General features: G+C 37.8%; 5 protein-coding genes and 1 non-coding gene across 16 annotated transcripts; 3 read left to right on the top strand and 3 right to left on the bottom strand.

Moving 5' to 3' along the window:
- The first annotated feature begins 77 nt into the window (after positions 1-77).
- On the top strand, positions 78-733 carry NP15.6 (NADH dehydrogenase [ubiquinone] 1 beta subcomplex subunit NP15.6). The gene has a single exon (XM_043425723.1). It carries the CDS (start codon positions 98-100, stop codon positions 530-532), a length of 435 nt encoding a protein of 144 aa, XP_043281658.1. The 5' UTR covers positions 78-97; the 3' UTR covers positions 533-733.
- Positions 734-1,003: 270 nt separating this feature from the next.
- Grasp65 (Golgi reassembly-stacking protein 2) lies at positions 1,004-4,665 on the bottom strand. The gene is made up of 6 exons (XM_043425722.1): positions 4,424-4,665; positions 3,937-4,017; positions 3,501-3,704; positions 3,202-3,419; positions 2,484-2,890; positions 1,004-2,240 (listed from the first exon to the last, which is right to left on the bottom strand). Exons 1-6 carry the CDS (start codon positions 4,484-4,486, stop codon positions 1,816-1,818), a joined length of 1,398 nt encoding a protein of 465 aa, XP_043281657.1. The 5' UTR covers positions 4,487-4,665; the 3' UTR covers positions 1,004-1,815.
- A 281-nt stretch (positions 4,666-4,946) lies between these two features.
- LOC122414833 (calcyphosin-like protein) lies at positions 4,947-10,706 on the top strand. Of its 10 annotated transcripts, none has more exons than XR_006261824.1 (7): positions 4,947-5,447; positions 5,521-5,628; positions 5,708-5,986; positions 6,107-6,226; positions 6,303-6,827; positions 6,913-7,199; positions 9,291-9,428. XR_006261824.1 is itself a non-coding variant. In XM_043426427.1 (6 exons), the coding sequence occupies exons 1-5, from the start codon at positions 5,076-5,078 to the stop codon at positions 6,816-6,818; spliced, it is 1,395 nt and encodes a 464-aa protein (XP_043282362.1). In that variant the 5' UTR covers positions 4,947-5,075; the 3' UTR covers positions 6,819-6,827; positions 9,291-9,420. The 10 variants fall into 10 exon arrangements, 8 of the variants coding, with proteins under 8 accessions (XP_043282362.1, XP_043282363.1, XP_043282369.1 ...); XR_006261823.1 differs by having other exon boundaries at positions 6,303-6,843; XM_043426427.1 differs by lacking the exon at positions 6,913-7,199 and having other exon boundaries at positions 9,291-9,420.
- Positions 10,707-11,161: 455 nt separating this feature from the next.
- Positions 11,162-11,233, bottom strand: TRNAD-GUC (transfer RNA aspartic acid (anticodon GUC)). The gene has a single exon. It is a non-coding gene; the product is annotated as a tRNA-Asp (tRNA).
- A 252-nt stretch (positions 11,234-11,485) lies between these two features.
- On the top strand, positions 11,486-15,483 carry LOC122414396 (27 kDa hemolymph protein-like). Its single transcript, XM_043425635.1, has 4 exons — positions 11,486-11,967; positions 13,711-14,172; positions 14,532-14,700; positions 14,800-15,483. Exons 1-4 carry the CDS (start codon positions 11,928-11,930, stop codon positions 15,050-15,052), a joined length of 924 nt encoding a protein of 307 aa, XP_043281570.1. The 5' UTR covers positions 11,486-11,927; the 3' UTR covers positions 15,053-15,483.
- LOC122414395 (solute carrier family 35 member E2A-like) lies at positions 15,481-18,516 on the bottom strand. 2 transcript variants are annotated; one of them, XM_043425633.1, is made up of 6 exons: positions 18,119-18,516; positions 17,735-18,035; positions 17,282-17,533; positions 17,009-17,195; positions 16,715-16,918; positions 15,481-16,614 (listed from the first exon to the last, which is right to left on the bottom strand). In XM_043425633.1, the coding sequence occupies exons 2-6, from the start codon at positions 17,997-17,999 to the stop codon at positions 16,422-16,424; spliced, it is 1,101 nt and encodes a 366-aa protein (XP_043281568.1). In that variant the 5' UTR covers positions 18,000-18,035; positions 18,119-18,516; the 3' UTR covers positions 15,481-16,421. The 2 variants fall into 2 exon arrangements, with proteins under 2 accessions (XP_043281568.1, XP_043281569.1); XM_043425634.1 differs by having other exon boundaries at positions 17,735-18,017.
- Between the last annotated feature and the right edge of the window lie 33 nt (positions 18,517-18,549).

Genomic DNA, 18,549 nt, shown 5'->3' with positions numbered 1-18,549 from the left:
TTAACGTGAGCTAAAGTTTCATAACATCGAATCTAAATCGAATTTTCAAAAAAAGTTTTTTTCAATAGAGCCCTTTCGTTGTTTTATCGAATTTAGAATGGCGGCTCTTATGCGTCTGGGTGCAGTCCGTTCCTTGGCCAATTCTTTCGCAAGATCGGCCTTCAAAGGACGTAGAAACATAAACACATCTTCGGGGAAGAAGACGGTCGAGGCTGCTGGTGACACATGTGCTCCATCGAAGAAGAAAAATTGGGTTACTTATGGATACTCCACCACAGACCCTGTGCTCGATCGTATTGCTATGCACGTGTCATCTTTTATGGCGATATCTCTGTGTCTCGTCACCGGCGGTATCTACCTTATTTTTGCACCTGACCCTGGAATGCGTGAATGGGCTCAGCGAGAAGCCTACCTTGAGCTCAGACGTCGAGAAGCATTGGGATTGCCAGCTGTTGACCCGTTCTATGTAGATCCTGATAAAGTGGTATTACCCACTGACGAGGAATTAGGTGATACAGATATTATCATATAAAAAATGGAAAAAAAACAAAGTTCATATTCAAACCGAGTTGTCACACCAAAACGTTTGTTGGGACTCATTTGTAATGTATTTATAATTAATAGAACAAAAATGAAAGAGAGTCGTGTAGCGATATGTGAATTCAAGTCCAGGGGAGGTACTTTCTTAGGGCTCTAAATATAATATCTATAATAAATCATGTTCAAAAGATTATAGCTGACATGAATTCATAAATGATGGACTGTTGCCGCTTACTTGATGAAATCTTAATTACAAAGATATTCGGGAGCTGCTATAATTCATCTGCTATATGCACTTGTTTCTCCGTAATCCAGCTTATTCATAGATTTTTTCATACCCTCGACTTTTATATGAGGCTGGTCATTGTATCGAGCATTCGAACAATGGATGAAAAAACATTGGGGAAATGGACTAATGTGTGCTCAAAACGATCGTCCAATTCAGTAAATGTTGGAAACATCATTTTTTTCAATGTCGCTGTACAGATTTATTGATTACAGAGTTAACATAATTGGGTACTGAAACAATAGATCTTACATCGTCCTTATATTTCTAACCCATGTACATTCGAAACTCTTTACCATTTTTATCAAGATACTTTTCTATCTCTCTTTCCACTCAATTTCTTGATAAATCATTCGTCTCCTGAGTGTACTCGATACCTTTTTAGCACACAGCTCAAAGCTCAAGCTCGGTTCAATATAATTTTATTCATATTATGCAACAGATTAGAGTTACCTCTGCGATCATCAGTTCCCAAAGTGTAACGTAATTTCAGCACTACCACTTCCGTGTGTGTTGTCATGCGGAGAAAAAAAAATTAATATTATAAAATGAATTATCATAACAAGGCTAGTCATTTCTTTCTGCATTGACGGAGTAAAAAAGAGAATCGGTATGCGAATAAACGCTTTCTCGTTGTTAACTCTCGAGCTTCAGGAAAACTTGATTCATAACAATAATTGTAAAAGTTCTTGTTTCATTCGTTTATTGTATTCAAAATGTTTTTTTGATTGATATTCGACAACTGATCTTTCCTCGCATGGTTGGAAAAACTCTATGTACAGTACAGCGAGACTCCGATTCTCTGACTTACATAAGAAACATCCGAGTCTGAGAACTTGCTTGCCTTCTTGATCACATTGGACTGTGAAAAAACTCCGTATAATAATATATAAGAATAATTAATCGCGATGGATCGATTGTTACGATGAGCTGAAGCGGTACAAACTTTTGTTCATTTCGACGGCCATTGGAAGATAATATCCGTTCGGTTATTGAGCCGAAGTTTGAGCCGATAAGGGATTCGTTACGGTGCTCGGAGGCGATTGATGCTGCTGCTGCTGCTGCTGCTGTTGTTGTTGTTGTTGTTGTTGTTGTTGTTGTTGTTGTTGCTGCTGCTGCTGCTGCAACATTGGAGAGTAGAAGGCAGCGGTTTGTGGAAGGCTCGCACTCACGGTTATCGGTGGCATGCCCGGTAGCTCTATCGGTGTCGTTACGATCGAAGGCTCCGACGGCATGTACGACGTCATACCGGGGATTACGCTCGGTATGGAAGGATCGTAATTCTGCTGGGGATTATGAGTTACTACAGATCCCATAGGCACGCTCATTTCCGCTGGTAATGGTGGCAGTGGAGGAACAGTTGGCATTCCAGGAATGCTTGGTGTGTCCTGGTATCCGCTCGTAACTCCTCCAACTAAATTGTACAGTAATATTCAATGAAGCAGTATTTTTCAATCATTTTTTCTACGGTCGTTATCTTAGAATTAAAAAGCTCGATTATTACATTTGACTACCGATAAGACACGACGATTTATGGCATTGGAAAAAATTGATGAAACTGCTGACGATGCCAATGTTCGAAGATTATTTTGAAACTTGTTTATTGAAGTAAATAATTTTCGGTTTCTTCTATTATCCACATTCATGAAATACTCACCGTGAGGATAATTACTGGCAGGCTGCGAGAACAAATGTCCGGTAGGATTGGTCGTAGTCGAGGCTCCAGCCACGGCCGGGTCTAAAACGGGATAAACACTGCTGGTCGGTATCGTCGGCACTGTTGGAATAACAGGCGTCATAGCAACACTCGTGCTACTACCAGTGCCTTCTCTCGGCTTATCGGTATCGCTCGGTGCTGTCGTTGGAGTGTAATTCTGAGGTATTGTGAAACCTGGTGGTACGCTGGTCGGTGGGTTCACAATAATCGGACTCGTGTACGCGCTTGGCGAAACCTGAGCAGCGACAGGGTTCACTAAATGTGGAAAAGCAGTTTTCGTCGACGTTTCTGATATACTTCTTAACGGTATTCTGTGGAGATATCCGTATCCGATCCCACATCCTAAGCTGCAAAATCGACAACAAAATTATAAAACTAACTCGACGTAAAATTGAGACTGAATTGAGGAACTGCAGTCTGAGACAGAAAATCTTAAATTTTAGAGTTTGAATCTCAATTTATCATTTTGACTTTTTGGCGAAAATACTGTAACTCTGATGTTCTTGAGATGAGAAAAGGAGATTTTGCACAGTATAATTCTTGTCGATTAGAAAAAAAAGATGCCCTAAAAGTAAACTGGAGTTTAGCATTTTGCGACTCGATGCATTATTTTACTTCATTATTTATGTATAAATGAAAAAAAAAACCAAGCACGCACCTTCCTTCACCACCCCAGGTACTGTTGGGAGTGATGGTAACTTCGCGACACGTATCTTCCTCGGTGTTGTACACATAGAGTTTAAGAGCACGTGATTCGTGGGCTTCTATGAGAGAGTAAAGATCTTCGCTCTCGTGGAGGGCTGAATCTGATCCTATAATGTAATCTGTGAATGGTCTCAGACCAGCTAATTCTGCAGGTGAGGATGGATGCACTTCCTGGGTAACGAACATACATATAGAGAGAAAAATGAAGACAGGGGAATAAGGTAAGGATGAGGTAGCCAATTTTATACTCACAAGAACATGCCAAACATTTTCATTCGCTCCTTCGAAGGAACAGAAACGAATGCTCACCCCGAGCAACCCATGGCCGCCCCAAGTCATACTAGGCTCAATGACTGTTTGTCTCACAGACTGAGTCTTGCTGTTGTAAACTGTCATAGTGAGTTCTTTACCAACGCCAGCTTTTAGAATTTCCTTCAGCGTATCATTGTCTTGATCCTATAATTAGGCAATTTTCACAGTCAGTAATTTTCCAATGATTTTACAGTTTTTTTGTGATTTGAAATTGTAAATCATTTTTTAATTTTTCAACATTTTATCTCTTTTCAGTATTCTCATCAGGATTCCATCCATCTTAGAGTTATGTTCCAGAAAATAAGATTTTCATGAAAAACTCTTGATTTTATTGTTTATTGCTAGAACAATTATACAAAAAAAAAATGAATATTACCAAACGAGTATTGTTGATGGAAACAATAAAGTCGAAGAAGGCTTCAAGTCCTGCTTTCTGTCCAGGCGAGTTTTCTTGAACCTAAAAAATAATAATAACTCTTAGAGTATAAATAATGAAATGTTGCAGTTCTAAATTTGTGGAAATAATTATTTTATTATCTAGTGATGAATTCTATCCATAATTATTGAGACATATAAATTAAAGTGGCGATATGTTTATTGAAGTTCGTGAGCATAGGATTTAGTTTATGCCCGCTACGATTATTAGTTTACGTGAGTTCTGTCATTTTTCGTTTCGTAAGGAAAGGCAGATAGAATATTACGAAATGAAAGATTCGCAGTTCAATAATGAATTGGATTGATAAATTGTAATACGACGAAGTTGCGTAAGTTAACAATCCTTTTATCAAGGAAACAACTGAATCATAAAAATACTGATGAATGAAAAATTAAATGCTTTTGAATGAGCTCTGTTATTAACTCACTCGAAGTACGTGATAACCCTCGGTACCACCACCCGGTATTTCCACGCTGTGGGAAGATCCCATTTTTTTAAATTTCTTTTCCGTAAAACTATATCCTCCAAAAACGCGAAAGCATCGAAATAAATGTTATCGCAATAAATACTGCTTATTAACAATAGTATCGGCAGGTAAAATTACGTGGCATTAGATTTCACACGACAAACTTCATGATGACGTTACGAATGCTGTGGTTCTGCGGAATTGTTAATACATACTTACGATAAGCAACTCACTCAAAAAATATTTGTCACTAGGAATTTCTGGGAATTCAATTTTTATATCTGAAAAGAGATGTCGCTCGAGGTCACTTTTTACACGATTTTCATAAAAATATTATTTTTATTGATCGGTTAAGTAAATCACTGCACTACCGAAATCACGAATCTCCAAGAATTTCCATGGATTGTCGCTACGGTCGCTGCTTGCGCAACATCCACCGTCGTGGTTGACCGCGGTCAACCGCCTGCAAATTCGAAAACACAATACGAATGTTTTCAAATCGCTCAGCTGGAAATTATAACCTAACATTTTACGAGTCCGTGTAGACCAATGGCCTTCTGAGTTAATTGATAAAAATAATGGCAAATGGTTTACATTTTGCTCACACTGAACCATGGAACTCGTGTTGAAAAATCATCGATTCATATTTCATAACCGAAACAAAATGTGGTCGAAAGTTTTGAATTTCACTCCTCAAATGCAATGCAAACATTTTAGAATTTCAACGAGATACTGTACAAGGCCTCTCGCTGGAATATTAACACGTTCAAAAAACTACTCGACACAAATGCCAGAAGAAGCAAAAGAATATACTTTGTTCAAACATTTAACTGCCAAAATAAAGGCCTGTGGGCCGATAACTGTAGCAGATTATATGAAAGAAGTGCTCACTCATCCAACTGCAGGGTATTACATGAACAGAGACGTTTTTGGTCAACATGGTGATTTTATAACTTCTCCTGAAATCAGTCAACTTTTTGGAGAGGTAAGTTAATTTTTAGGCAATTGATTTTTCAAACTAAAACAGAGATTGCAGTATTTGAATTACTTTTTTTCAGATGATTGGCATTTGGATCGTAAATGAGCTTTCAAAAATTACCGAAGATTCTTTTCAGCTCGTTGAACTGGGCCCAGGCCGAGGAACTCTTTGCAAAGATATCTTACGTGTAAATTTGTACATCAATTTCTCATGAATTACTTCAAATGCTCAGAAGTGATTTTTATGAGTTCCTACTTTTCGAACAGGTTTTAAAACGACTCAAATTGATACACAGAGCATCTATACACTTAGTGGAGATAAGTCCAGCTCTGTCAAAAATACAATCAGAAAAATTATGCGTGTCCAGCAAGGAATGTCCCCAGGCAGTGTCAAAAAAGGATAATTCTGTGAGTCATTACAGGGAAGGATTGACAGAAGAAGGAATCAAAGTCTTCTGGTACAGTTCCATCAAAGACATACCAAAAAAGTTCAGCGTCTTTGTGGCTCACGAATTTTTTGACGCTTTGCCAATACACAAATTTCAGGTACAAGCAAACAATTATTCCATAAAAATATTTTTTCATAAAACAATAGCAACGAAACCCTTGTAACGTATTCCAGCTCTGTTTGCTTCTAACGCTCGACTGAAATTTTGTCAATTTTAGAAAACTGGCGACATTTGGAACGAGGTTTTGATTGATATTGATCCAAAGACAGAAAACGAGAAAAAATTTCGTTATGTATTGACTAAAAGGGCAACTCCAGCAAGCGCAATATTCGTTTCAGTAAGAGTGCACCTGAATTCGTGGTCATGATGACTTTCGTCATTAGAACGTCCTAAAGATTTGTTATTATTTGCAGAGAGACGAAAAAAGAGATCACGTTGAGGTGAGTCCTCAAACAATAGTAATAATAGATTACATGGCCTCGTTTCTCGAGGAATTTGGAGGATTCGCGTTGATCGCGGATTACGGTCACAATGGCGAAAAAACAGATACTTTCCGATCGTTCCGGCGACACGAACAATACGATCCGCTGATGGAACCGGGAACCGCTGATCTGACGGCTGACGTGGATTTTTCGTTGATCGATAGAGTCGGTCGAAAGGAAAGCCGTCTCATATCGTTCGGCCCGATGGATCAATGCAGCTTTTTGAAAAACTTGGGAATAGACGTACGATTGGAGATGTTATTAAAAAATGCATCTGACGAAGAGAGAAGCCACATAGAATCGGGATATCATATGATAATGGACGAGGATAAAATGGGCACGCGTTTCAAAGTCTTCTCGTTTTTCCCCAGTGTCCTCGAAGCTTATTTGGCCCAGTGGCCGGTCGCCGGTTTTTCGAATCCTCAACAAGAGGCTTCGAAGAAATAAATTAACCAAGTAAAAAAAATCTTCGGTAATCCCAAATCTTTCAATACCTATCATTTGTACTTCATCACTTTCCTACATAAAAATGAAATTTCAGCTCTTCGAACCCGTTGGGAGAATCGCTGACTTGCGAAAATCTTGAGTGCTCCCCAAAAAATGAAAGGCTGTCAATAAAACGAGGCAGAGATGCGACGAATCCAAAGTAGTTGAAGCACCGAAGTAGAAACGGCGCCACCGGGACGCCTAGCAATAGCAAATCTACAAGTTTTTTTAACGCCGTGTGTACGTCAAGTTTGACACGTTAATACGTCTCCATATAGAGTCCATATTATACGCCAACTCACATGAGACATGTTGTGATGCGAGGGTTGTTATGGATACCGTGTATGTACAAAAACCATCATCAGCTTTCGGCGTGTTGATAAGCTTTGAGCGTTCGCGGAATACACTGTCTACACGTACATGCATGTGTTAAAACACAAAAGCAATACGCGATTCCACACGCCCCGTTATACAAACAATAGGCAGACTACGGTACGCCGTTCATTTCCTATAGTCAATGTTTTGTTACGATGCTAAGTGACAAAGTCTCCGGTATTGTCAGTACTTGCCGAGACTCCATCGGTCACGTATCAATCATTTTTTATCTGTCCTTCATGATCTCTTGGTAAATCTTCAGTAACTCAGTCGCATCTCCGGCTCTTGGATCGCGCACTTGAGAACAATTAAGTCGAACGTTTGCTGTGAGTATGTCCGTGAGACAAACTTTAAAAAAGTCCCAAAAATATTCAAAAGTTGCTTTGGGTTTCGACAGCCTCAAATTTGTTTATTTTCAATATTTTATTTTTCACGTATATTCGAATTTAAAAAATAGCGTAAAAAGGTTCTTGAACATTTGAGTTTTTCAATTTTTTGTCGTTTTGCACTAAAAGTACAGGATTTTTTTATTTCCTTTGTCATTTGAAATTATTATTCTTCTTATGAAGTATTCATTATTTCGAAATTATGAAAAGTTTCAACGAATTTCCACAATCTTTTCATTCAAATGGTAAAGTTCAATGTATTATTCACCAGAGTTTGCTCTTGACACACATCTTCGAATCGGCTTTTCGATCCCTCTCACCGTTGTTATACGAATAAATTCGTTTTACTAAAAATATGCGATTCCATGATCGAGAAGCATTTTGAAAAACATTCAATTTTTTAGTCCAATTGAGCACGTTTTCGTCTAATGGAAAAAACAATGTTTGAAAATACGGTCCCGAAAAAAATGGATTATTCAAAAATTCTATTGATTTATTGGCTTTCAATCAAGTTTTTTCGATGAACTTTAAAATGCAAACTTTCATCACGAGCTCCATTAGAATAGGGAGAAGAATAAACCGAACGGAAATAGCTGCTCAACACATTGTGCTTCGTAGGCTTATCGAGGTCGCGAACAGGATCGATTGTCAGTACTTTATCATTTATGCCAAATGATACAGAGTCACGCGATATTATATTTAATTATTATACATAGAATTTTCACGCCGCTTTTTTCGGCGAATTTCGCGTCGATCCATAAAACAAAGTTTCGCAACGTCAATTTTATCACAAACGTGAGATTATCGTCGTTTACAATTTCAAGATTTAACCCATCGAAGTAAAAAAAGGTGTGAAAAAATATGCATTACCGTAGCAATTATCGATACGCGTAATCAATCGATCTTGATCGACCCTTTGAATTCCAAACTTTTCGCAAGGGCCGACGACGAAGGAGCATGTCAAAGTCTCTAGTAAAGTGTCTACTTGTTGCGCTCTTGACCTTCTTCCATTTGTGACTTATTCCGCTTGTTATATGTCGCGATTTATTCTTCGATTAGAAGCATTTTTCTGTGAAGTTATTAAAAATAGCTATTTGTGAATGGATGAAAGAATATCGGAGCTTTTCTGTGAGGGAATTGAATGAAAAAAGTTATAGCATTTTTCTGTGAAGTTATTAAAAATAGCTATTTGTGAATGGATAAAGGAATATTGGAGCTTTCTGTGAGGGAATTTAATGAAAAAAGTTATAAATCGAATGAGCGACAGGAATTAAAACTGCGAATATTTGTAGCGACTTCAGCACGTTTTTCCACATAAATTCTGTTGAATTTAATGTATTCTAAAGGAATTAGAAACCTGCACGTTTTCTAGAGCTATTTTTCAATCAGCAGAACGTTTTTACATAACCCACGTGCGTTACGAAACCCATGAAGAAAACGAGTTTAATTTCATCATTGCGGGAATTTAGTTTTAAGGCAGTTTTTCACTGCGTGGGTCGCCCATGAATGAATGCAGAATATTCATCTTTATTGCTTCCCCGATGCATCAGCCTCGTTATAATTCCATCACGAGGAGAAGCCTCAAAATAATAAAGTCTTGCTACTCTCAAACAATGACTCATCGCAGGGCGGTTACGGATGAACACTCATTTAACACTCCTTTAATTTTCAGATACCATGTTCAACAGACCACAGAGCGCGACAACGAGGCAAGAGGCGGAGATGATCAATAAAGCGCAACGGGCCCTTTCCGGAACAACGGATATTATAGAAAAATTACGTTTGCTTTGTTTAGCGAGAGGAGCTAATGGGATCCTCGGGCTTGCCAGGTACAGAAATAATCGAAAATCATATTTGTCTACTAGAAACTGAAGTTGAACTTTTGGATAGTTTTTGTTGGGGAAAAGCAGGTCGGAGTTAGAAATAACGGAATGCCCCGGCTGTCGATCACGCCGGCATCATTCGACGCGTTCCCCCACTTCCGGTTTCCCGTTAGCGACAGCGAAAGTGGCGAGCAAAAAGTCAAGTTTCTTATTCCCTTTGCAGAGTCTTTCGACGCATGGACGACGATAAAAATAAACAATTGAATCAGGAGGAGCTTGCGGCTGGATTGAGCGAAATTGGCTTCGATATCAGTGAAGATGAGATTTCGGAGATTTTCGCACGATTGGACGCAGACGAGAGCGGCGGCATCGACCTTACGGAATTCGTAAAAGCTCTGCGAGTGAGTTTACTACTTTTACTCGAGCTATTCGACGTGCCGGTTTTGAGACAAACCTTCATTGCAGCCTCCGATGTCCGAGAGCCGAATCAAAGTTGTACATCAAGCGTTCCAAAAGCTCGACAAAACTGGAGACGGAGAAATAACTGTGGACGATCTCCGGGGGGTTTACAACGTCAAATGTCACCCTCGTTACATCAGTGGCGAAGAGAGCGAAGAAAATATAATGAAAAAATTTCTTGGCAACTTTGAAAATGACAACACGAAGGACGGCATCGTAAGTTCATCGTAAAACAATATTTCGGAACTTACTTCAATAAATTAATAATAAATATGTTTAAAAATTAAAACGAATTCTGATAAGAATTTCAATACCAATTGATCCTCTTATATTGATACACGTCAATTTTAAGGTAACCGAGGAAGAATTCATGAACTACTACAGTGCGATCAGCGCGAGCATCGATCACGACGCCTACTTCGATTTAATGATTCGAAATGCTTACAAACTATAAAATTAACGAGTATTATAGGAATAAGAAGAAACACGCCAGAGGAAAACGGTCTGTCGAGCGAGGGACATGAACTAAGATTCAGCAGTTTGAAATTCCTGGAAATTTGAAAAAATCTATAACGAATAAATTGGGTTATTATTATCGTTACGAGAATGATTCAAGTTTTAATCGCTTGGATAAAATCGAGATAATTAACGGAGCTTCGTCGAATGACTTGGAAATCTGCGTTCTGATATAAACCCGTACTTAAAACAGAGCGCAGATTCCATGAACTATTTGCTGTAAGTTAAAACTTTATCTATGTTATTTGTGATGGAAATGTCATATTCGTTAATAAAGCGTTATTCAAATATTTATCGATTCACACAAGTTGAGGATTGTGGAGCAAATGCTTTTTGTCTTCGATCCTCAATCGAATGAGCCTAATTTTCAAACTATTTTTGCCCCATATCTTCAACACGAGATTTCTTCGTGACTGGATCGATGTGATAAATAGCATTGTACACGTTAAAACTTTTTTTATCATTGATACTATTCAAGAATCGAAACATTTTATAAGACGTAGTATAAATTCAAAACAACGTCCTTTGTCTGCGTCCGGTTAAAGAGCAAAGGCTTCAGTGACGTCGTGTTAACAGTCACCATAAAGCAGGTGTTAATAAAACTGTCGCGCTCCGTTTTCGGGCCACACAAAGGAGCCCCTTGTTCGACGACAGGGCATCGCCCAAGCCTATCGACGCTCCAGCGATGAATCGGAGTAAATACTCCAAAAATTATGATAACGGAGTGGAAAAATCAAAAATAATTCTCTCCGGCGGGGAATCGAACCCCGGTCTCCCGCGTGACAGGCGGGGATACTGACCACTATACTACCGAAGAATTGAATACGTTAAAAATCGGAGTTTTTGAAAAATTGGAGTAAAAATATTCCTAAAAAGATTTGGAGTAAAAAGAAGGTGATGGAGCGAGTATACTCCAAAATTGGACGTTAACAAGATCTACAGGCTTTGGGTCAGCAAAATGTTTCATTGGCTTCAGTGTACTTTGAAATGTCACCATGCGAGCGTGAGTGGAGAGAGGGGTGCCCGAGCTGCATGTAACATAAATGTAGGGAGAGCTTTGGCCAGCGGTCAGTTTTCACGCGGTCGCCGTGCGTACCGAGTCGTGCGTTTTCTTTTGTTTCGTAATTTTTCCTTTAACAACAAAAGACACGCGCGTTGGGGTACGGCTCGCGTTCAATTGTCTCTAGTCGCTATAGTGCATCGAGTTCTGGATGTTTGTATTGACATATTTGCGGATTAGTGGCCGATACAGGTGGCCAGGGTTATAAGTGTCGAGACTGTTGTTTTTTCTCATAAATATTAAACTAAAACATTGAGAGGTCGTAAATCGAGCAATTATCATATCCTTACGACTATCGCAATTGTCGCTCATTAAATTTCGCAAGTGCACGTGCACACGAAATATTGTAGCGCGAGTATCGCTCGGTCCCTTGCTCCACAGTTCGAAAAGGAAAATCTGTTTTTCCCTCAAATTCCTATCAGCCCTCGTGTCTCAATAACGAATTATACAAATGATTATCTCAGCCGCCATTTTATTCTTCGTGAACCTCGGTAAGTCCAAAGTTTATCAACGATAAAATTGATGATACAACAAATCAATGTAAGAATGAGTTGTAAAACGCCAATCATGAAACTCATGTATTTCCCATTTATGTAGCAATCTCTTTTGTGTTGGAACGAATAAAGTTCAGTCCCGCACGCACACACACACACACACACACACACATCTAAATTCCACACACAATTCCTTTTGAGATTTTATATCCATATACAAGGTGTCCCATGGGAAATATTCACAGCAGGTACTGAAACACGTTGAATACCCGTTTGAAATCTCTGTTCATATTTCTTCCTCAGGCTCCTTCTTGTGAATTTTATTAGTTAACTAAAGTTGAGAGACCAACGTTTTATTATCGCGGTTAGAGATTGAGAAGCGATCGCCATGAAACTATAGCGTTTCAGTGTCTCAAATTTCCTACGAAACAATCTTTGTCAACACGCTCCACACGGTGCGAGCTTGAGCAGGGGGAATGGAAAAAATAAAACTGGTTATCATCCGAACCGCTCTCTAGACTAAACAACCGAAGATAAAAAAACGGAGTCCGGACCTTTTTTCATGAGAATTTTGTAAGCTACGAGATTGATGTCCTATATCCCGCCGAATATTCAACCGAAAAATACTTAACCTCCAACTGTCACACTACTAAGAATTGAGCATAACAAAGAAACATTGCTATAGACTATAGACTATAAAGTCGAAGTTTGTCGCTGCATATGTGTGGTAGACATTGATTGTTGGACTTGGGACACCTTGTATAAAAATTTGTCTTAAAAATACGTGAGACTGTACGTAACTCATTTTGTTGACGTTCGAAAACCATTCGATTTTTTCTACACATTTTTTCCAATTGGATAGAATTCTCTGCGATAGAAAAAAGTCCTACGCTTATGAATGATTCACGAGCTGCGTGCGAATGAAAATATTTACTGCTCATTTACAGAGGATGTATTTTTATATAGAATTTTAATTAACAACCTTCAAATACGCTGGGATCGAGAATTTTCGAAACAAAGACACTCATGAATTCTCATCATTCGGCGCATACTTTTTACTATTTTCAGAAATAACATTCTTCGGGTGTAAATATTTATAATTAAAGTGAATACTAACGGTAGATATTTATATGGAAATTGAATTAATACAGTTGTTTACTACCAGAAGGTCTCAGGGGTAAAAAATGTGTTTACATTTGTCAAATCTAAGGCCACCAAAATCGGTATTGACTCTTCCGATTGCGAAGAAAAACAATTCTTGTCGTCTCCTCTTTGTGCGAATCTTCGTACGTTCCGTACGTTTCCCGAGCTCGCGGTAGCGTTTCGTGCAAAATGCTGATTGTATTACATCCAGCTACTCAGTTTACGTGTTTTCTTCGTATTATTTTCCACAATCGCAGTTCTTGTAATCAAACCTCTAAACATATCGTTAAATTAAGTGGTCTATCTCTTTCTTTATAACCTCAAATGTGACTCTACGACCTTTTCATACATCTGAGCTTTAGAAATTACTGTCAACCAACCACATTTCACCCCTTTTACCGCTATCACATCGGATGATTATGACAACGAAATAAATCACAAATGTAATGGAAATTTATTAGACCGGCGGTTTCTTCAGGCGATTTTCGACTTTCGTTAAAATAAGTTGAATCTGTTTTTGTATTTCGACTCCCAATTCTTCTGCGCAGTTCAATTTATTTAAAAGTTTTTATTTAATGAAAATTTTTATTTTTACAGCCTTGATAGGGGGTTCGTTAGGCCAAGAGGAAATAGCCCTTGCAGATAGCGTTTTGCAGAAGGCTTCGGAAGTGACGAATCTTCAAGGCCTAAACGCCTCAGCTTTACCAGTTGAAGAAGCGAAAAATGCGTTCAAGAACAAGTGCCAAACGAATGGAGGCGCGGACGCATACACCAATGCTGAAAACGCGGCAAAAGAAATAGCGAGTTGCATGCAAAATTTGGTGAATGTAACCCTTCTTCAGGATGAAATCGAACGAGCTAAACCAACCGGAGATCTCGATATCGTTTTCCGTAAATACTGCAACAAGAGTCCAACCTTGAAAACCTGTGTGAAAAATTTTACGGACACGGTAGGAACGTGCTTCACCCAAAAAGAACGTGACAACATTAATATCGTTCAAAATATAACCGATCAACTTTTGAACTTTGTTTGCTTCAAAGAAGGTGATCGTATTGCACGTTAGTATACAAATTACTCTAATTTTTATTATCGAAAAACTTGAAACATATTTTCGTTAAAAAATTTTACTTTTTCCTTTAAATTCAAATTGAATTTTCAATTTTATTTGTTTCTTCAATCATCCATTGATCTAAAATTTTTCCATTATTGGTGTTGCTATTCAATTTACCAATTTTAATTAAAATATATTTACACTCATTTTTTGGTGGAACATTATTTTGAGATAAATCCGATTACTTTAGAAAACTTTGTTTTATTACTCTTCAAATGAAATTGGATATTTTTGAAGAAGCAGCTATGAATGAAAAAGATTAAGAATACCTGATTGTGATAATAAATGTGCTCTGATTCTGTAAAGTGTTTATCGCTGCTGGGGGACCGGAATGTTTTACATCGAAGCAATCGGTGATACAAGATTGCGTAAACTCAACGTTTGGTTCTTACGTACCAGCTGAGGGGTTATCAACTCCAAATCTTAATGGGATGGACAATTTGCCGTTGCTTTTGCTGGACTCCAAAGAGTGTTCGTAAGTAAAACGTTTGATTAACAAATCTTCTGACCGAAAGGTCATTTTCAAAATTTGAAAATAGTTTCTGATCGAATAAAACTTTGTATTTTATGACAGTGACATAGAACGATTGCAAACCTGCATGGTCCGTGAATTGGAAACTTGCAATGACCCGACACCTGGAAATATTGTCGATTCTTTATTCAACTTCATTAAGAAAGTAACACCCTGTGAAAATTTGTTATCGAAAGCACGAGCCGAGGCTTCAGTCTCAGCAGACATTGACGTTGTATCTTCTGCCTCGATATTTGGTGCCCAATTCATCGTCATTGCCATAAGTGTTTTCAGTCTAATGGGAATTCGCATATAATTTATTTATTATCATTTCAAACACGGAATGTCTGATTATTTGAAATGAAGAAAAAATATTTTGAGTTAATTTTGTTTGAAAGTACAGTAAAACATATGGTTCATCGTTTTTATAATATGTTGTATAAAATAACACTATGTACTATTTGGGGATGGAGAGAATGCATAATCGCTGGAATAAAATAGAATGATGGTGCCGTCAGGGAACTAAGTGGCCCATGTTAAAAACTTCATGGAATGAACTCGCTCTCCATCCCCATGAAAAAGGAAACTATCGTTATTTACTATGGACAAACTGTGATACAAATTTGTACACTTATATTTTCAATCACAGCTCATAAGATATTTATAGAAGAAACTGTTGTATTTTTACTGTCTCCAATTCCAGGGCAATAATTCAAGAATTCACGAATAAAAAGTAATTTAAGATGATGATTCTCATGATATTTATTTAGTATTCTCATGTTCCAGGCGATTATTCTCAATTTTCGTGGAATGTATATTCGGAAAGATGAAAAATTAAATCATCTTTCATTGAATTTTGATGTAAAAATAATCATAATTTTAACTGGACAGAGAAAGGAAGCCAGAAATTATTAATTCTTCAGTTAGAAAATAGTGACGAATCTCTTGAAATAATGTTTGTCACGTGGTCTCGAATATGCCACATGGCAAAGATCGAATGAGAAAGGTCACAAAAAGTGTGATATAAGAAGTAATGGACTACGTTCGTAATGAATTATGATAAGCTTATCTAAAAAGTGAAATTTCTAATCTCTGACTCCCCTTTGCCCTTGCATTGGTCAATTGTTTCTAAAAGACCAAAAAAACCGTTTATTTTTTGTACAGTACCCATGTTAAGATCTTTTTTACGCTTTTCATTTTGTACAAGAATAAGAAAATACATTATTCTGAGGAAAAAAAAAGTATTTTAATCTGAATGCCATCGTTCACGATGCAATTTGAAGATTGATGTGATTGATGCAATAAAAAGTGGTGCATACTAGAAGCAAACACGATTGAGTACTCTGCTGAAGTTGTTGTTGTCGATCGAAGCTGAGAATATTCGTTTTGTACTTGCACCCAGAGTTTCATTATACAAAATGCAATATTGTTTTCATCAAAAGGATAAATGGTTAAAAGATTAACTTTGTGGGCGAATCAATGAGAATTCGGATATCTGGGAGCGCTGACCTCGATCAATGCCTCTGGAATGTTAATAGAAATTTATCGTTCGTCTTTTCCTTCTAAATGCCGGACAGGTACACTGCATTTTAATAAAAGCCATTAAAACGCAAAATGTGATTCATAAAAATTGTAGTCACTGGGCTTAATGCAGTATCAACAGCGTCAACGCAGTTGTTTTTTCCTCACTGCAAATTTAGTTTAGAGTTACGCTTGATTCGTAACATTTTAGCTTTATCGTATTCTTGAGCTCGATTGTACAACAATACACCAGCAAATACGAACGAAGTTCCAAGGGCTGATAATCCAGTCACACGGTTGTCGAACAGTAGTACTGACAGCCAGATTAATAAAGCTCTCTTCGCTGTATTTGCAACACTGGAAACGAACGAGATTTGAATCAACAAATTGCCAATTGATTCATCATAAAAAATATCTTTTCTGCGACACTATCTTTGGATTAGATTTTCAAGTTTACCTATGGGTGACTGGACTGATGTAATCCATAAGTACATAAGCGGTGATGCTCTGAAAATGGAAGAAAACTCCATTGAGAAGAAATATGGAGAGGAGTTTTAGGCTGAAGGACTGTTGAAGCCTCGGCAGATCTACTAGGAACATCGACGCTGGTATTTGCACAACCATTGATGCTAGACTTGTATAAAATTGAAGTTCGGCAGGCCTAAGGAATGAAAGGACAATTCTTACAAATGCTAATCCAGTATTTTCAGATTTCCAAAATAGTACTTCTAGTATTTTTTCGAATAATTACGTGTATTTAAAATTATCCCCACTGATCAACATTTTTGAGTAGACATTTTGCATGCATTCCGTAACATTTGTAGCCATTGCAGCAACAAATCCTCTAAAGTCAAAACTCAATTCATTAGCAGAGCACAGAGCTAAACCTCCCATTACAGGGATCAAGGACAAATTGACGTAGAGGCCGGTATATTCGCCTGAAACAATGATCAACAGAATTGATTGATTCATTTGTGGATAACAAAAACTTTCGAAATCCTATGTATGGTCCCAAAATTCTCACCTATTAAATATCTGCTAATAAGAACGGTGAAAAGTGGTGCGCTACTTTTGATAGTTTCTGTAAAACTAACAGCTACGTAATTCAACGCCACTAGGCCCAGTACAACAGTTGCGAATCTTGTGCATCCAACAAGAATCATATGTTTATAAAAACCTGGGGGTCTCATCAGTCTTGAACTGGTTTTGTACATGCCGCATGGGAAATACATTTGTACAAAACCGCATACTGCCGTCATCAACATTTGACACGCGCCTGAAAGTTCACCATGAATAGTATGATACTCGGATAAAGTTGAGTACATAGAACAGAATGCGTTAATCGTAGAATGTAATTAACATGTGAGTTAGACTCAAGCTTCTTGAGATCGAATGTTTTTCTGAGATTACAAAGAGAAGATAAAGAAAGACTGGAAATTTTGGAATAAAATTAACACAAATGGCTTCATTTTCTCACCTAGTATGGTCGGATCTCCCTCCATGTACGTAAGAATATATTTATTGAGAAAAAGAGTACAACCGCTGAAGAAGTACCATAGCGTTAAAAACAATAGTGCTCTTGGATTAAGTAGCCCATCTTTTTTATCAGACGCCAAAAGATCAACCTCTTCTCGAATCCTGGGAGTATGATTTTTGACTCGAAGTTCGTCATAGAAAAACGGGGATGACGAATCAGAAGAGGGTTGCGTGTAGCTGGTAGTCATGGGATTAATATTATCCATGGTCACAAAAGATACGAGCTAAAATAACGAACGAAACTGGATGACACAAAAACATATCGTAACCCCCGTCACATTTTGCCACCCTCCAAACGTATGGGGTTCCAACCAATGGATCCCACCTGTTTACACTTTTTGTCTTTTTCACCCTTCTATCATTTTCAACAATTCATCAGAAGGCTCGGGTGTTTGGTCAATTTATCCATTCAGAATAAGCACCTTAGTTTGGTTTACTACTAATTTTCTCGAGTCCCAATGTCTCCCCACATATTTTCACTATTATAACCTTCAAATTCTTCAAATTGGCACATTGACTGCGAAATTCCCACTAGTTTCACTTTAAACTTTAACCCCGAAAAACACAAGCAAGAAATCGGAATGGTTTTTGTGTTTATGTTTTGTTATTGCTTTCTTCATACGTGGCGCCGTTTATTCAGATCTCCTAACTTGTGGAAATGCCGATTTGGTAGTCTATGTCGAGATTACAGATTTCATCCAATTAACAAAAATATGCTGTTGTTTACAAGTTTATTGTGAATTAGTAAATTTGATA

The sequence above is a fragment of the Venturia canescens genome, chromosome 8, assembly GCF_019457755.1.
Source record: "Venturia canescens isolate UGA chromosome 8, ASM1945775v1, whole genome shotgun sequence".
In the NCBI taxonomy this organism is placed as follows: Eukaryota; Metazoa; Arthropoda; class Insecta; order Hymenoptera; family Ichneumonidae; genus Venturia; species Venturia canescens.
Note: the sequence above shows the minus strand (reverse complement) of the source record. Positions and strands in the feature narration are given on the sequence as shown.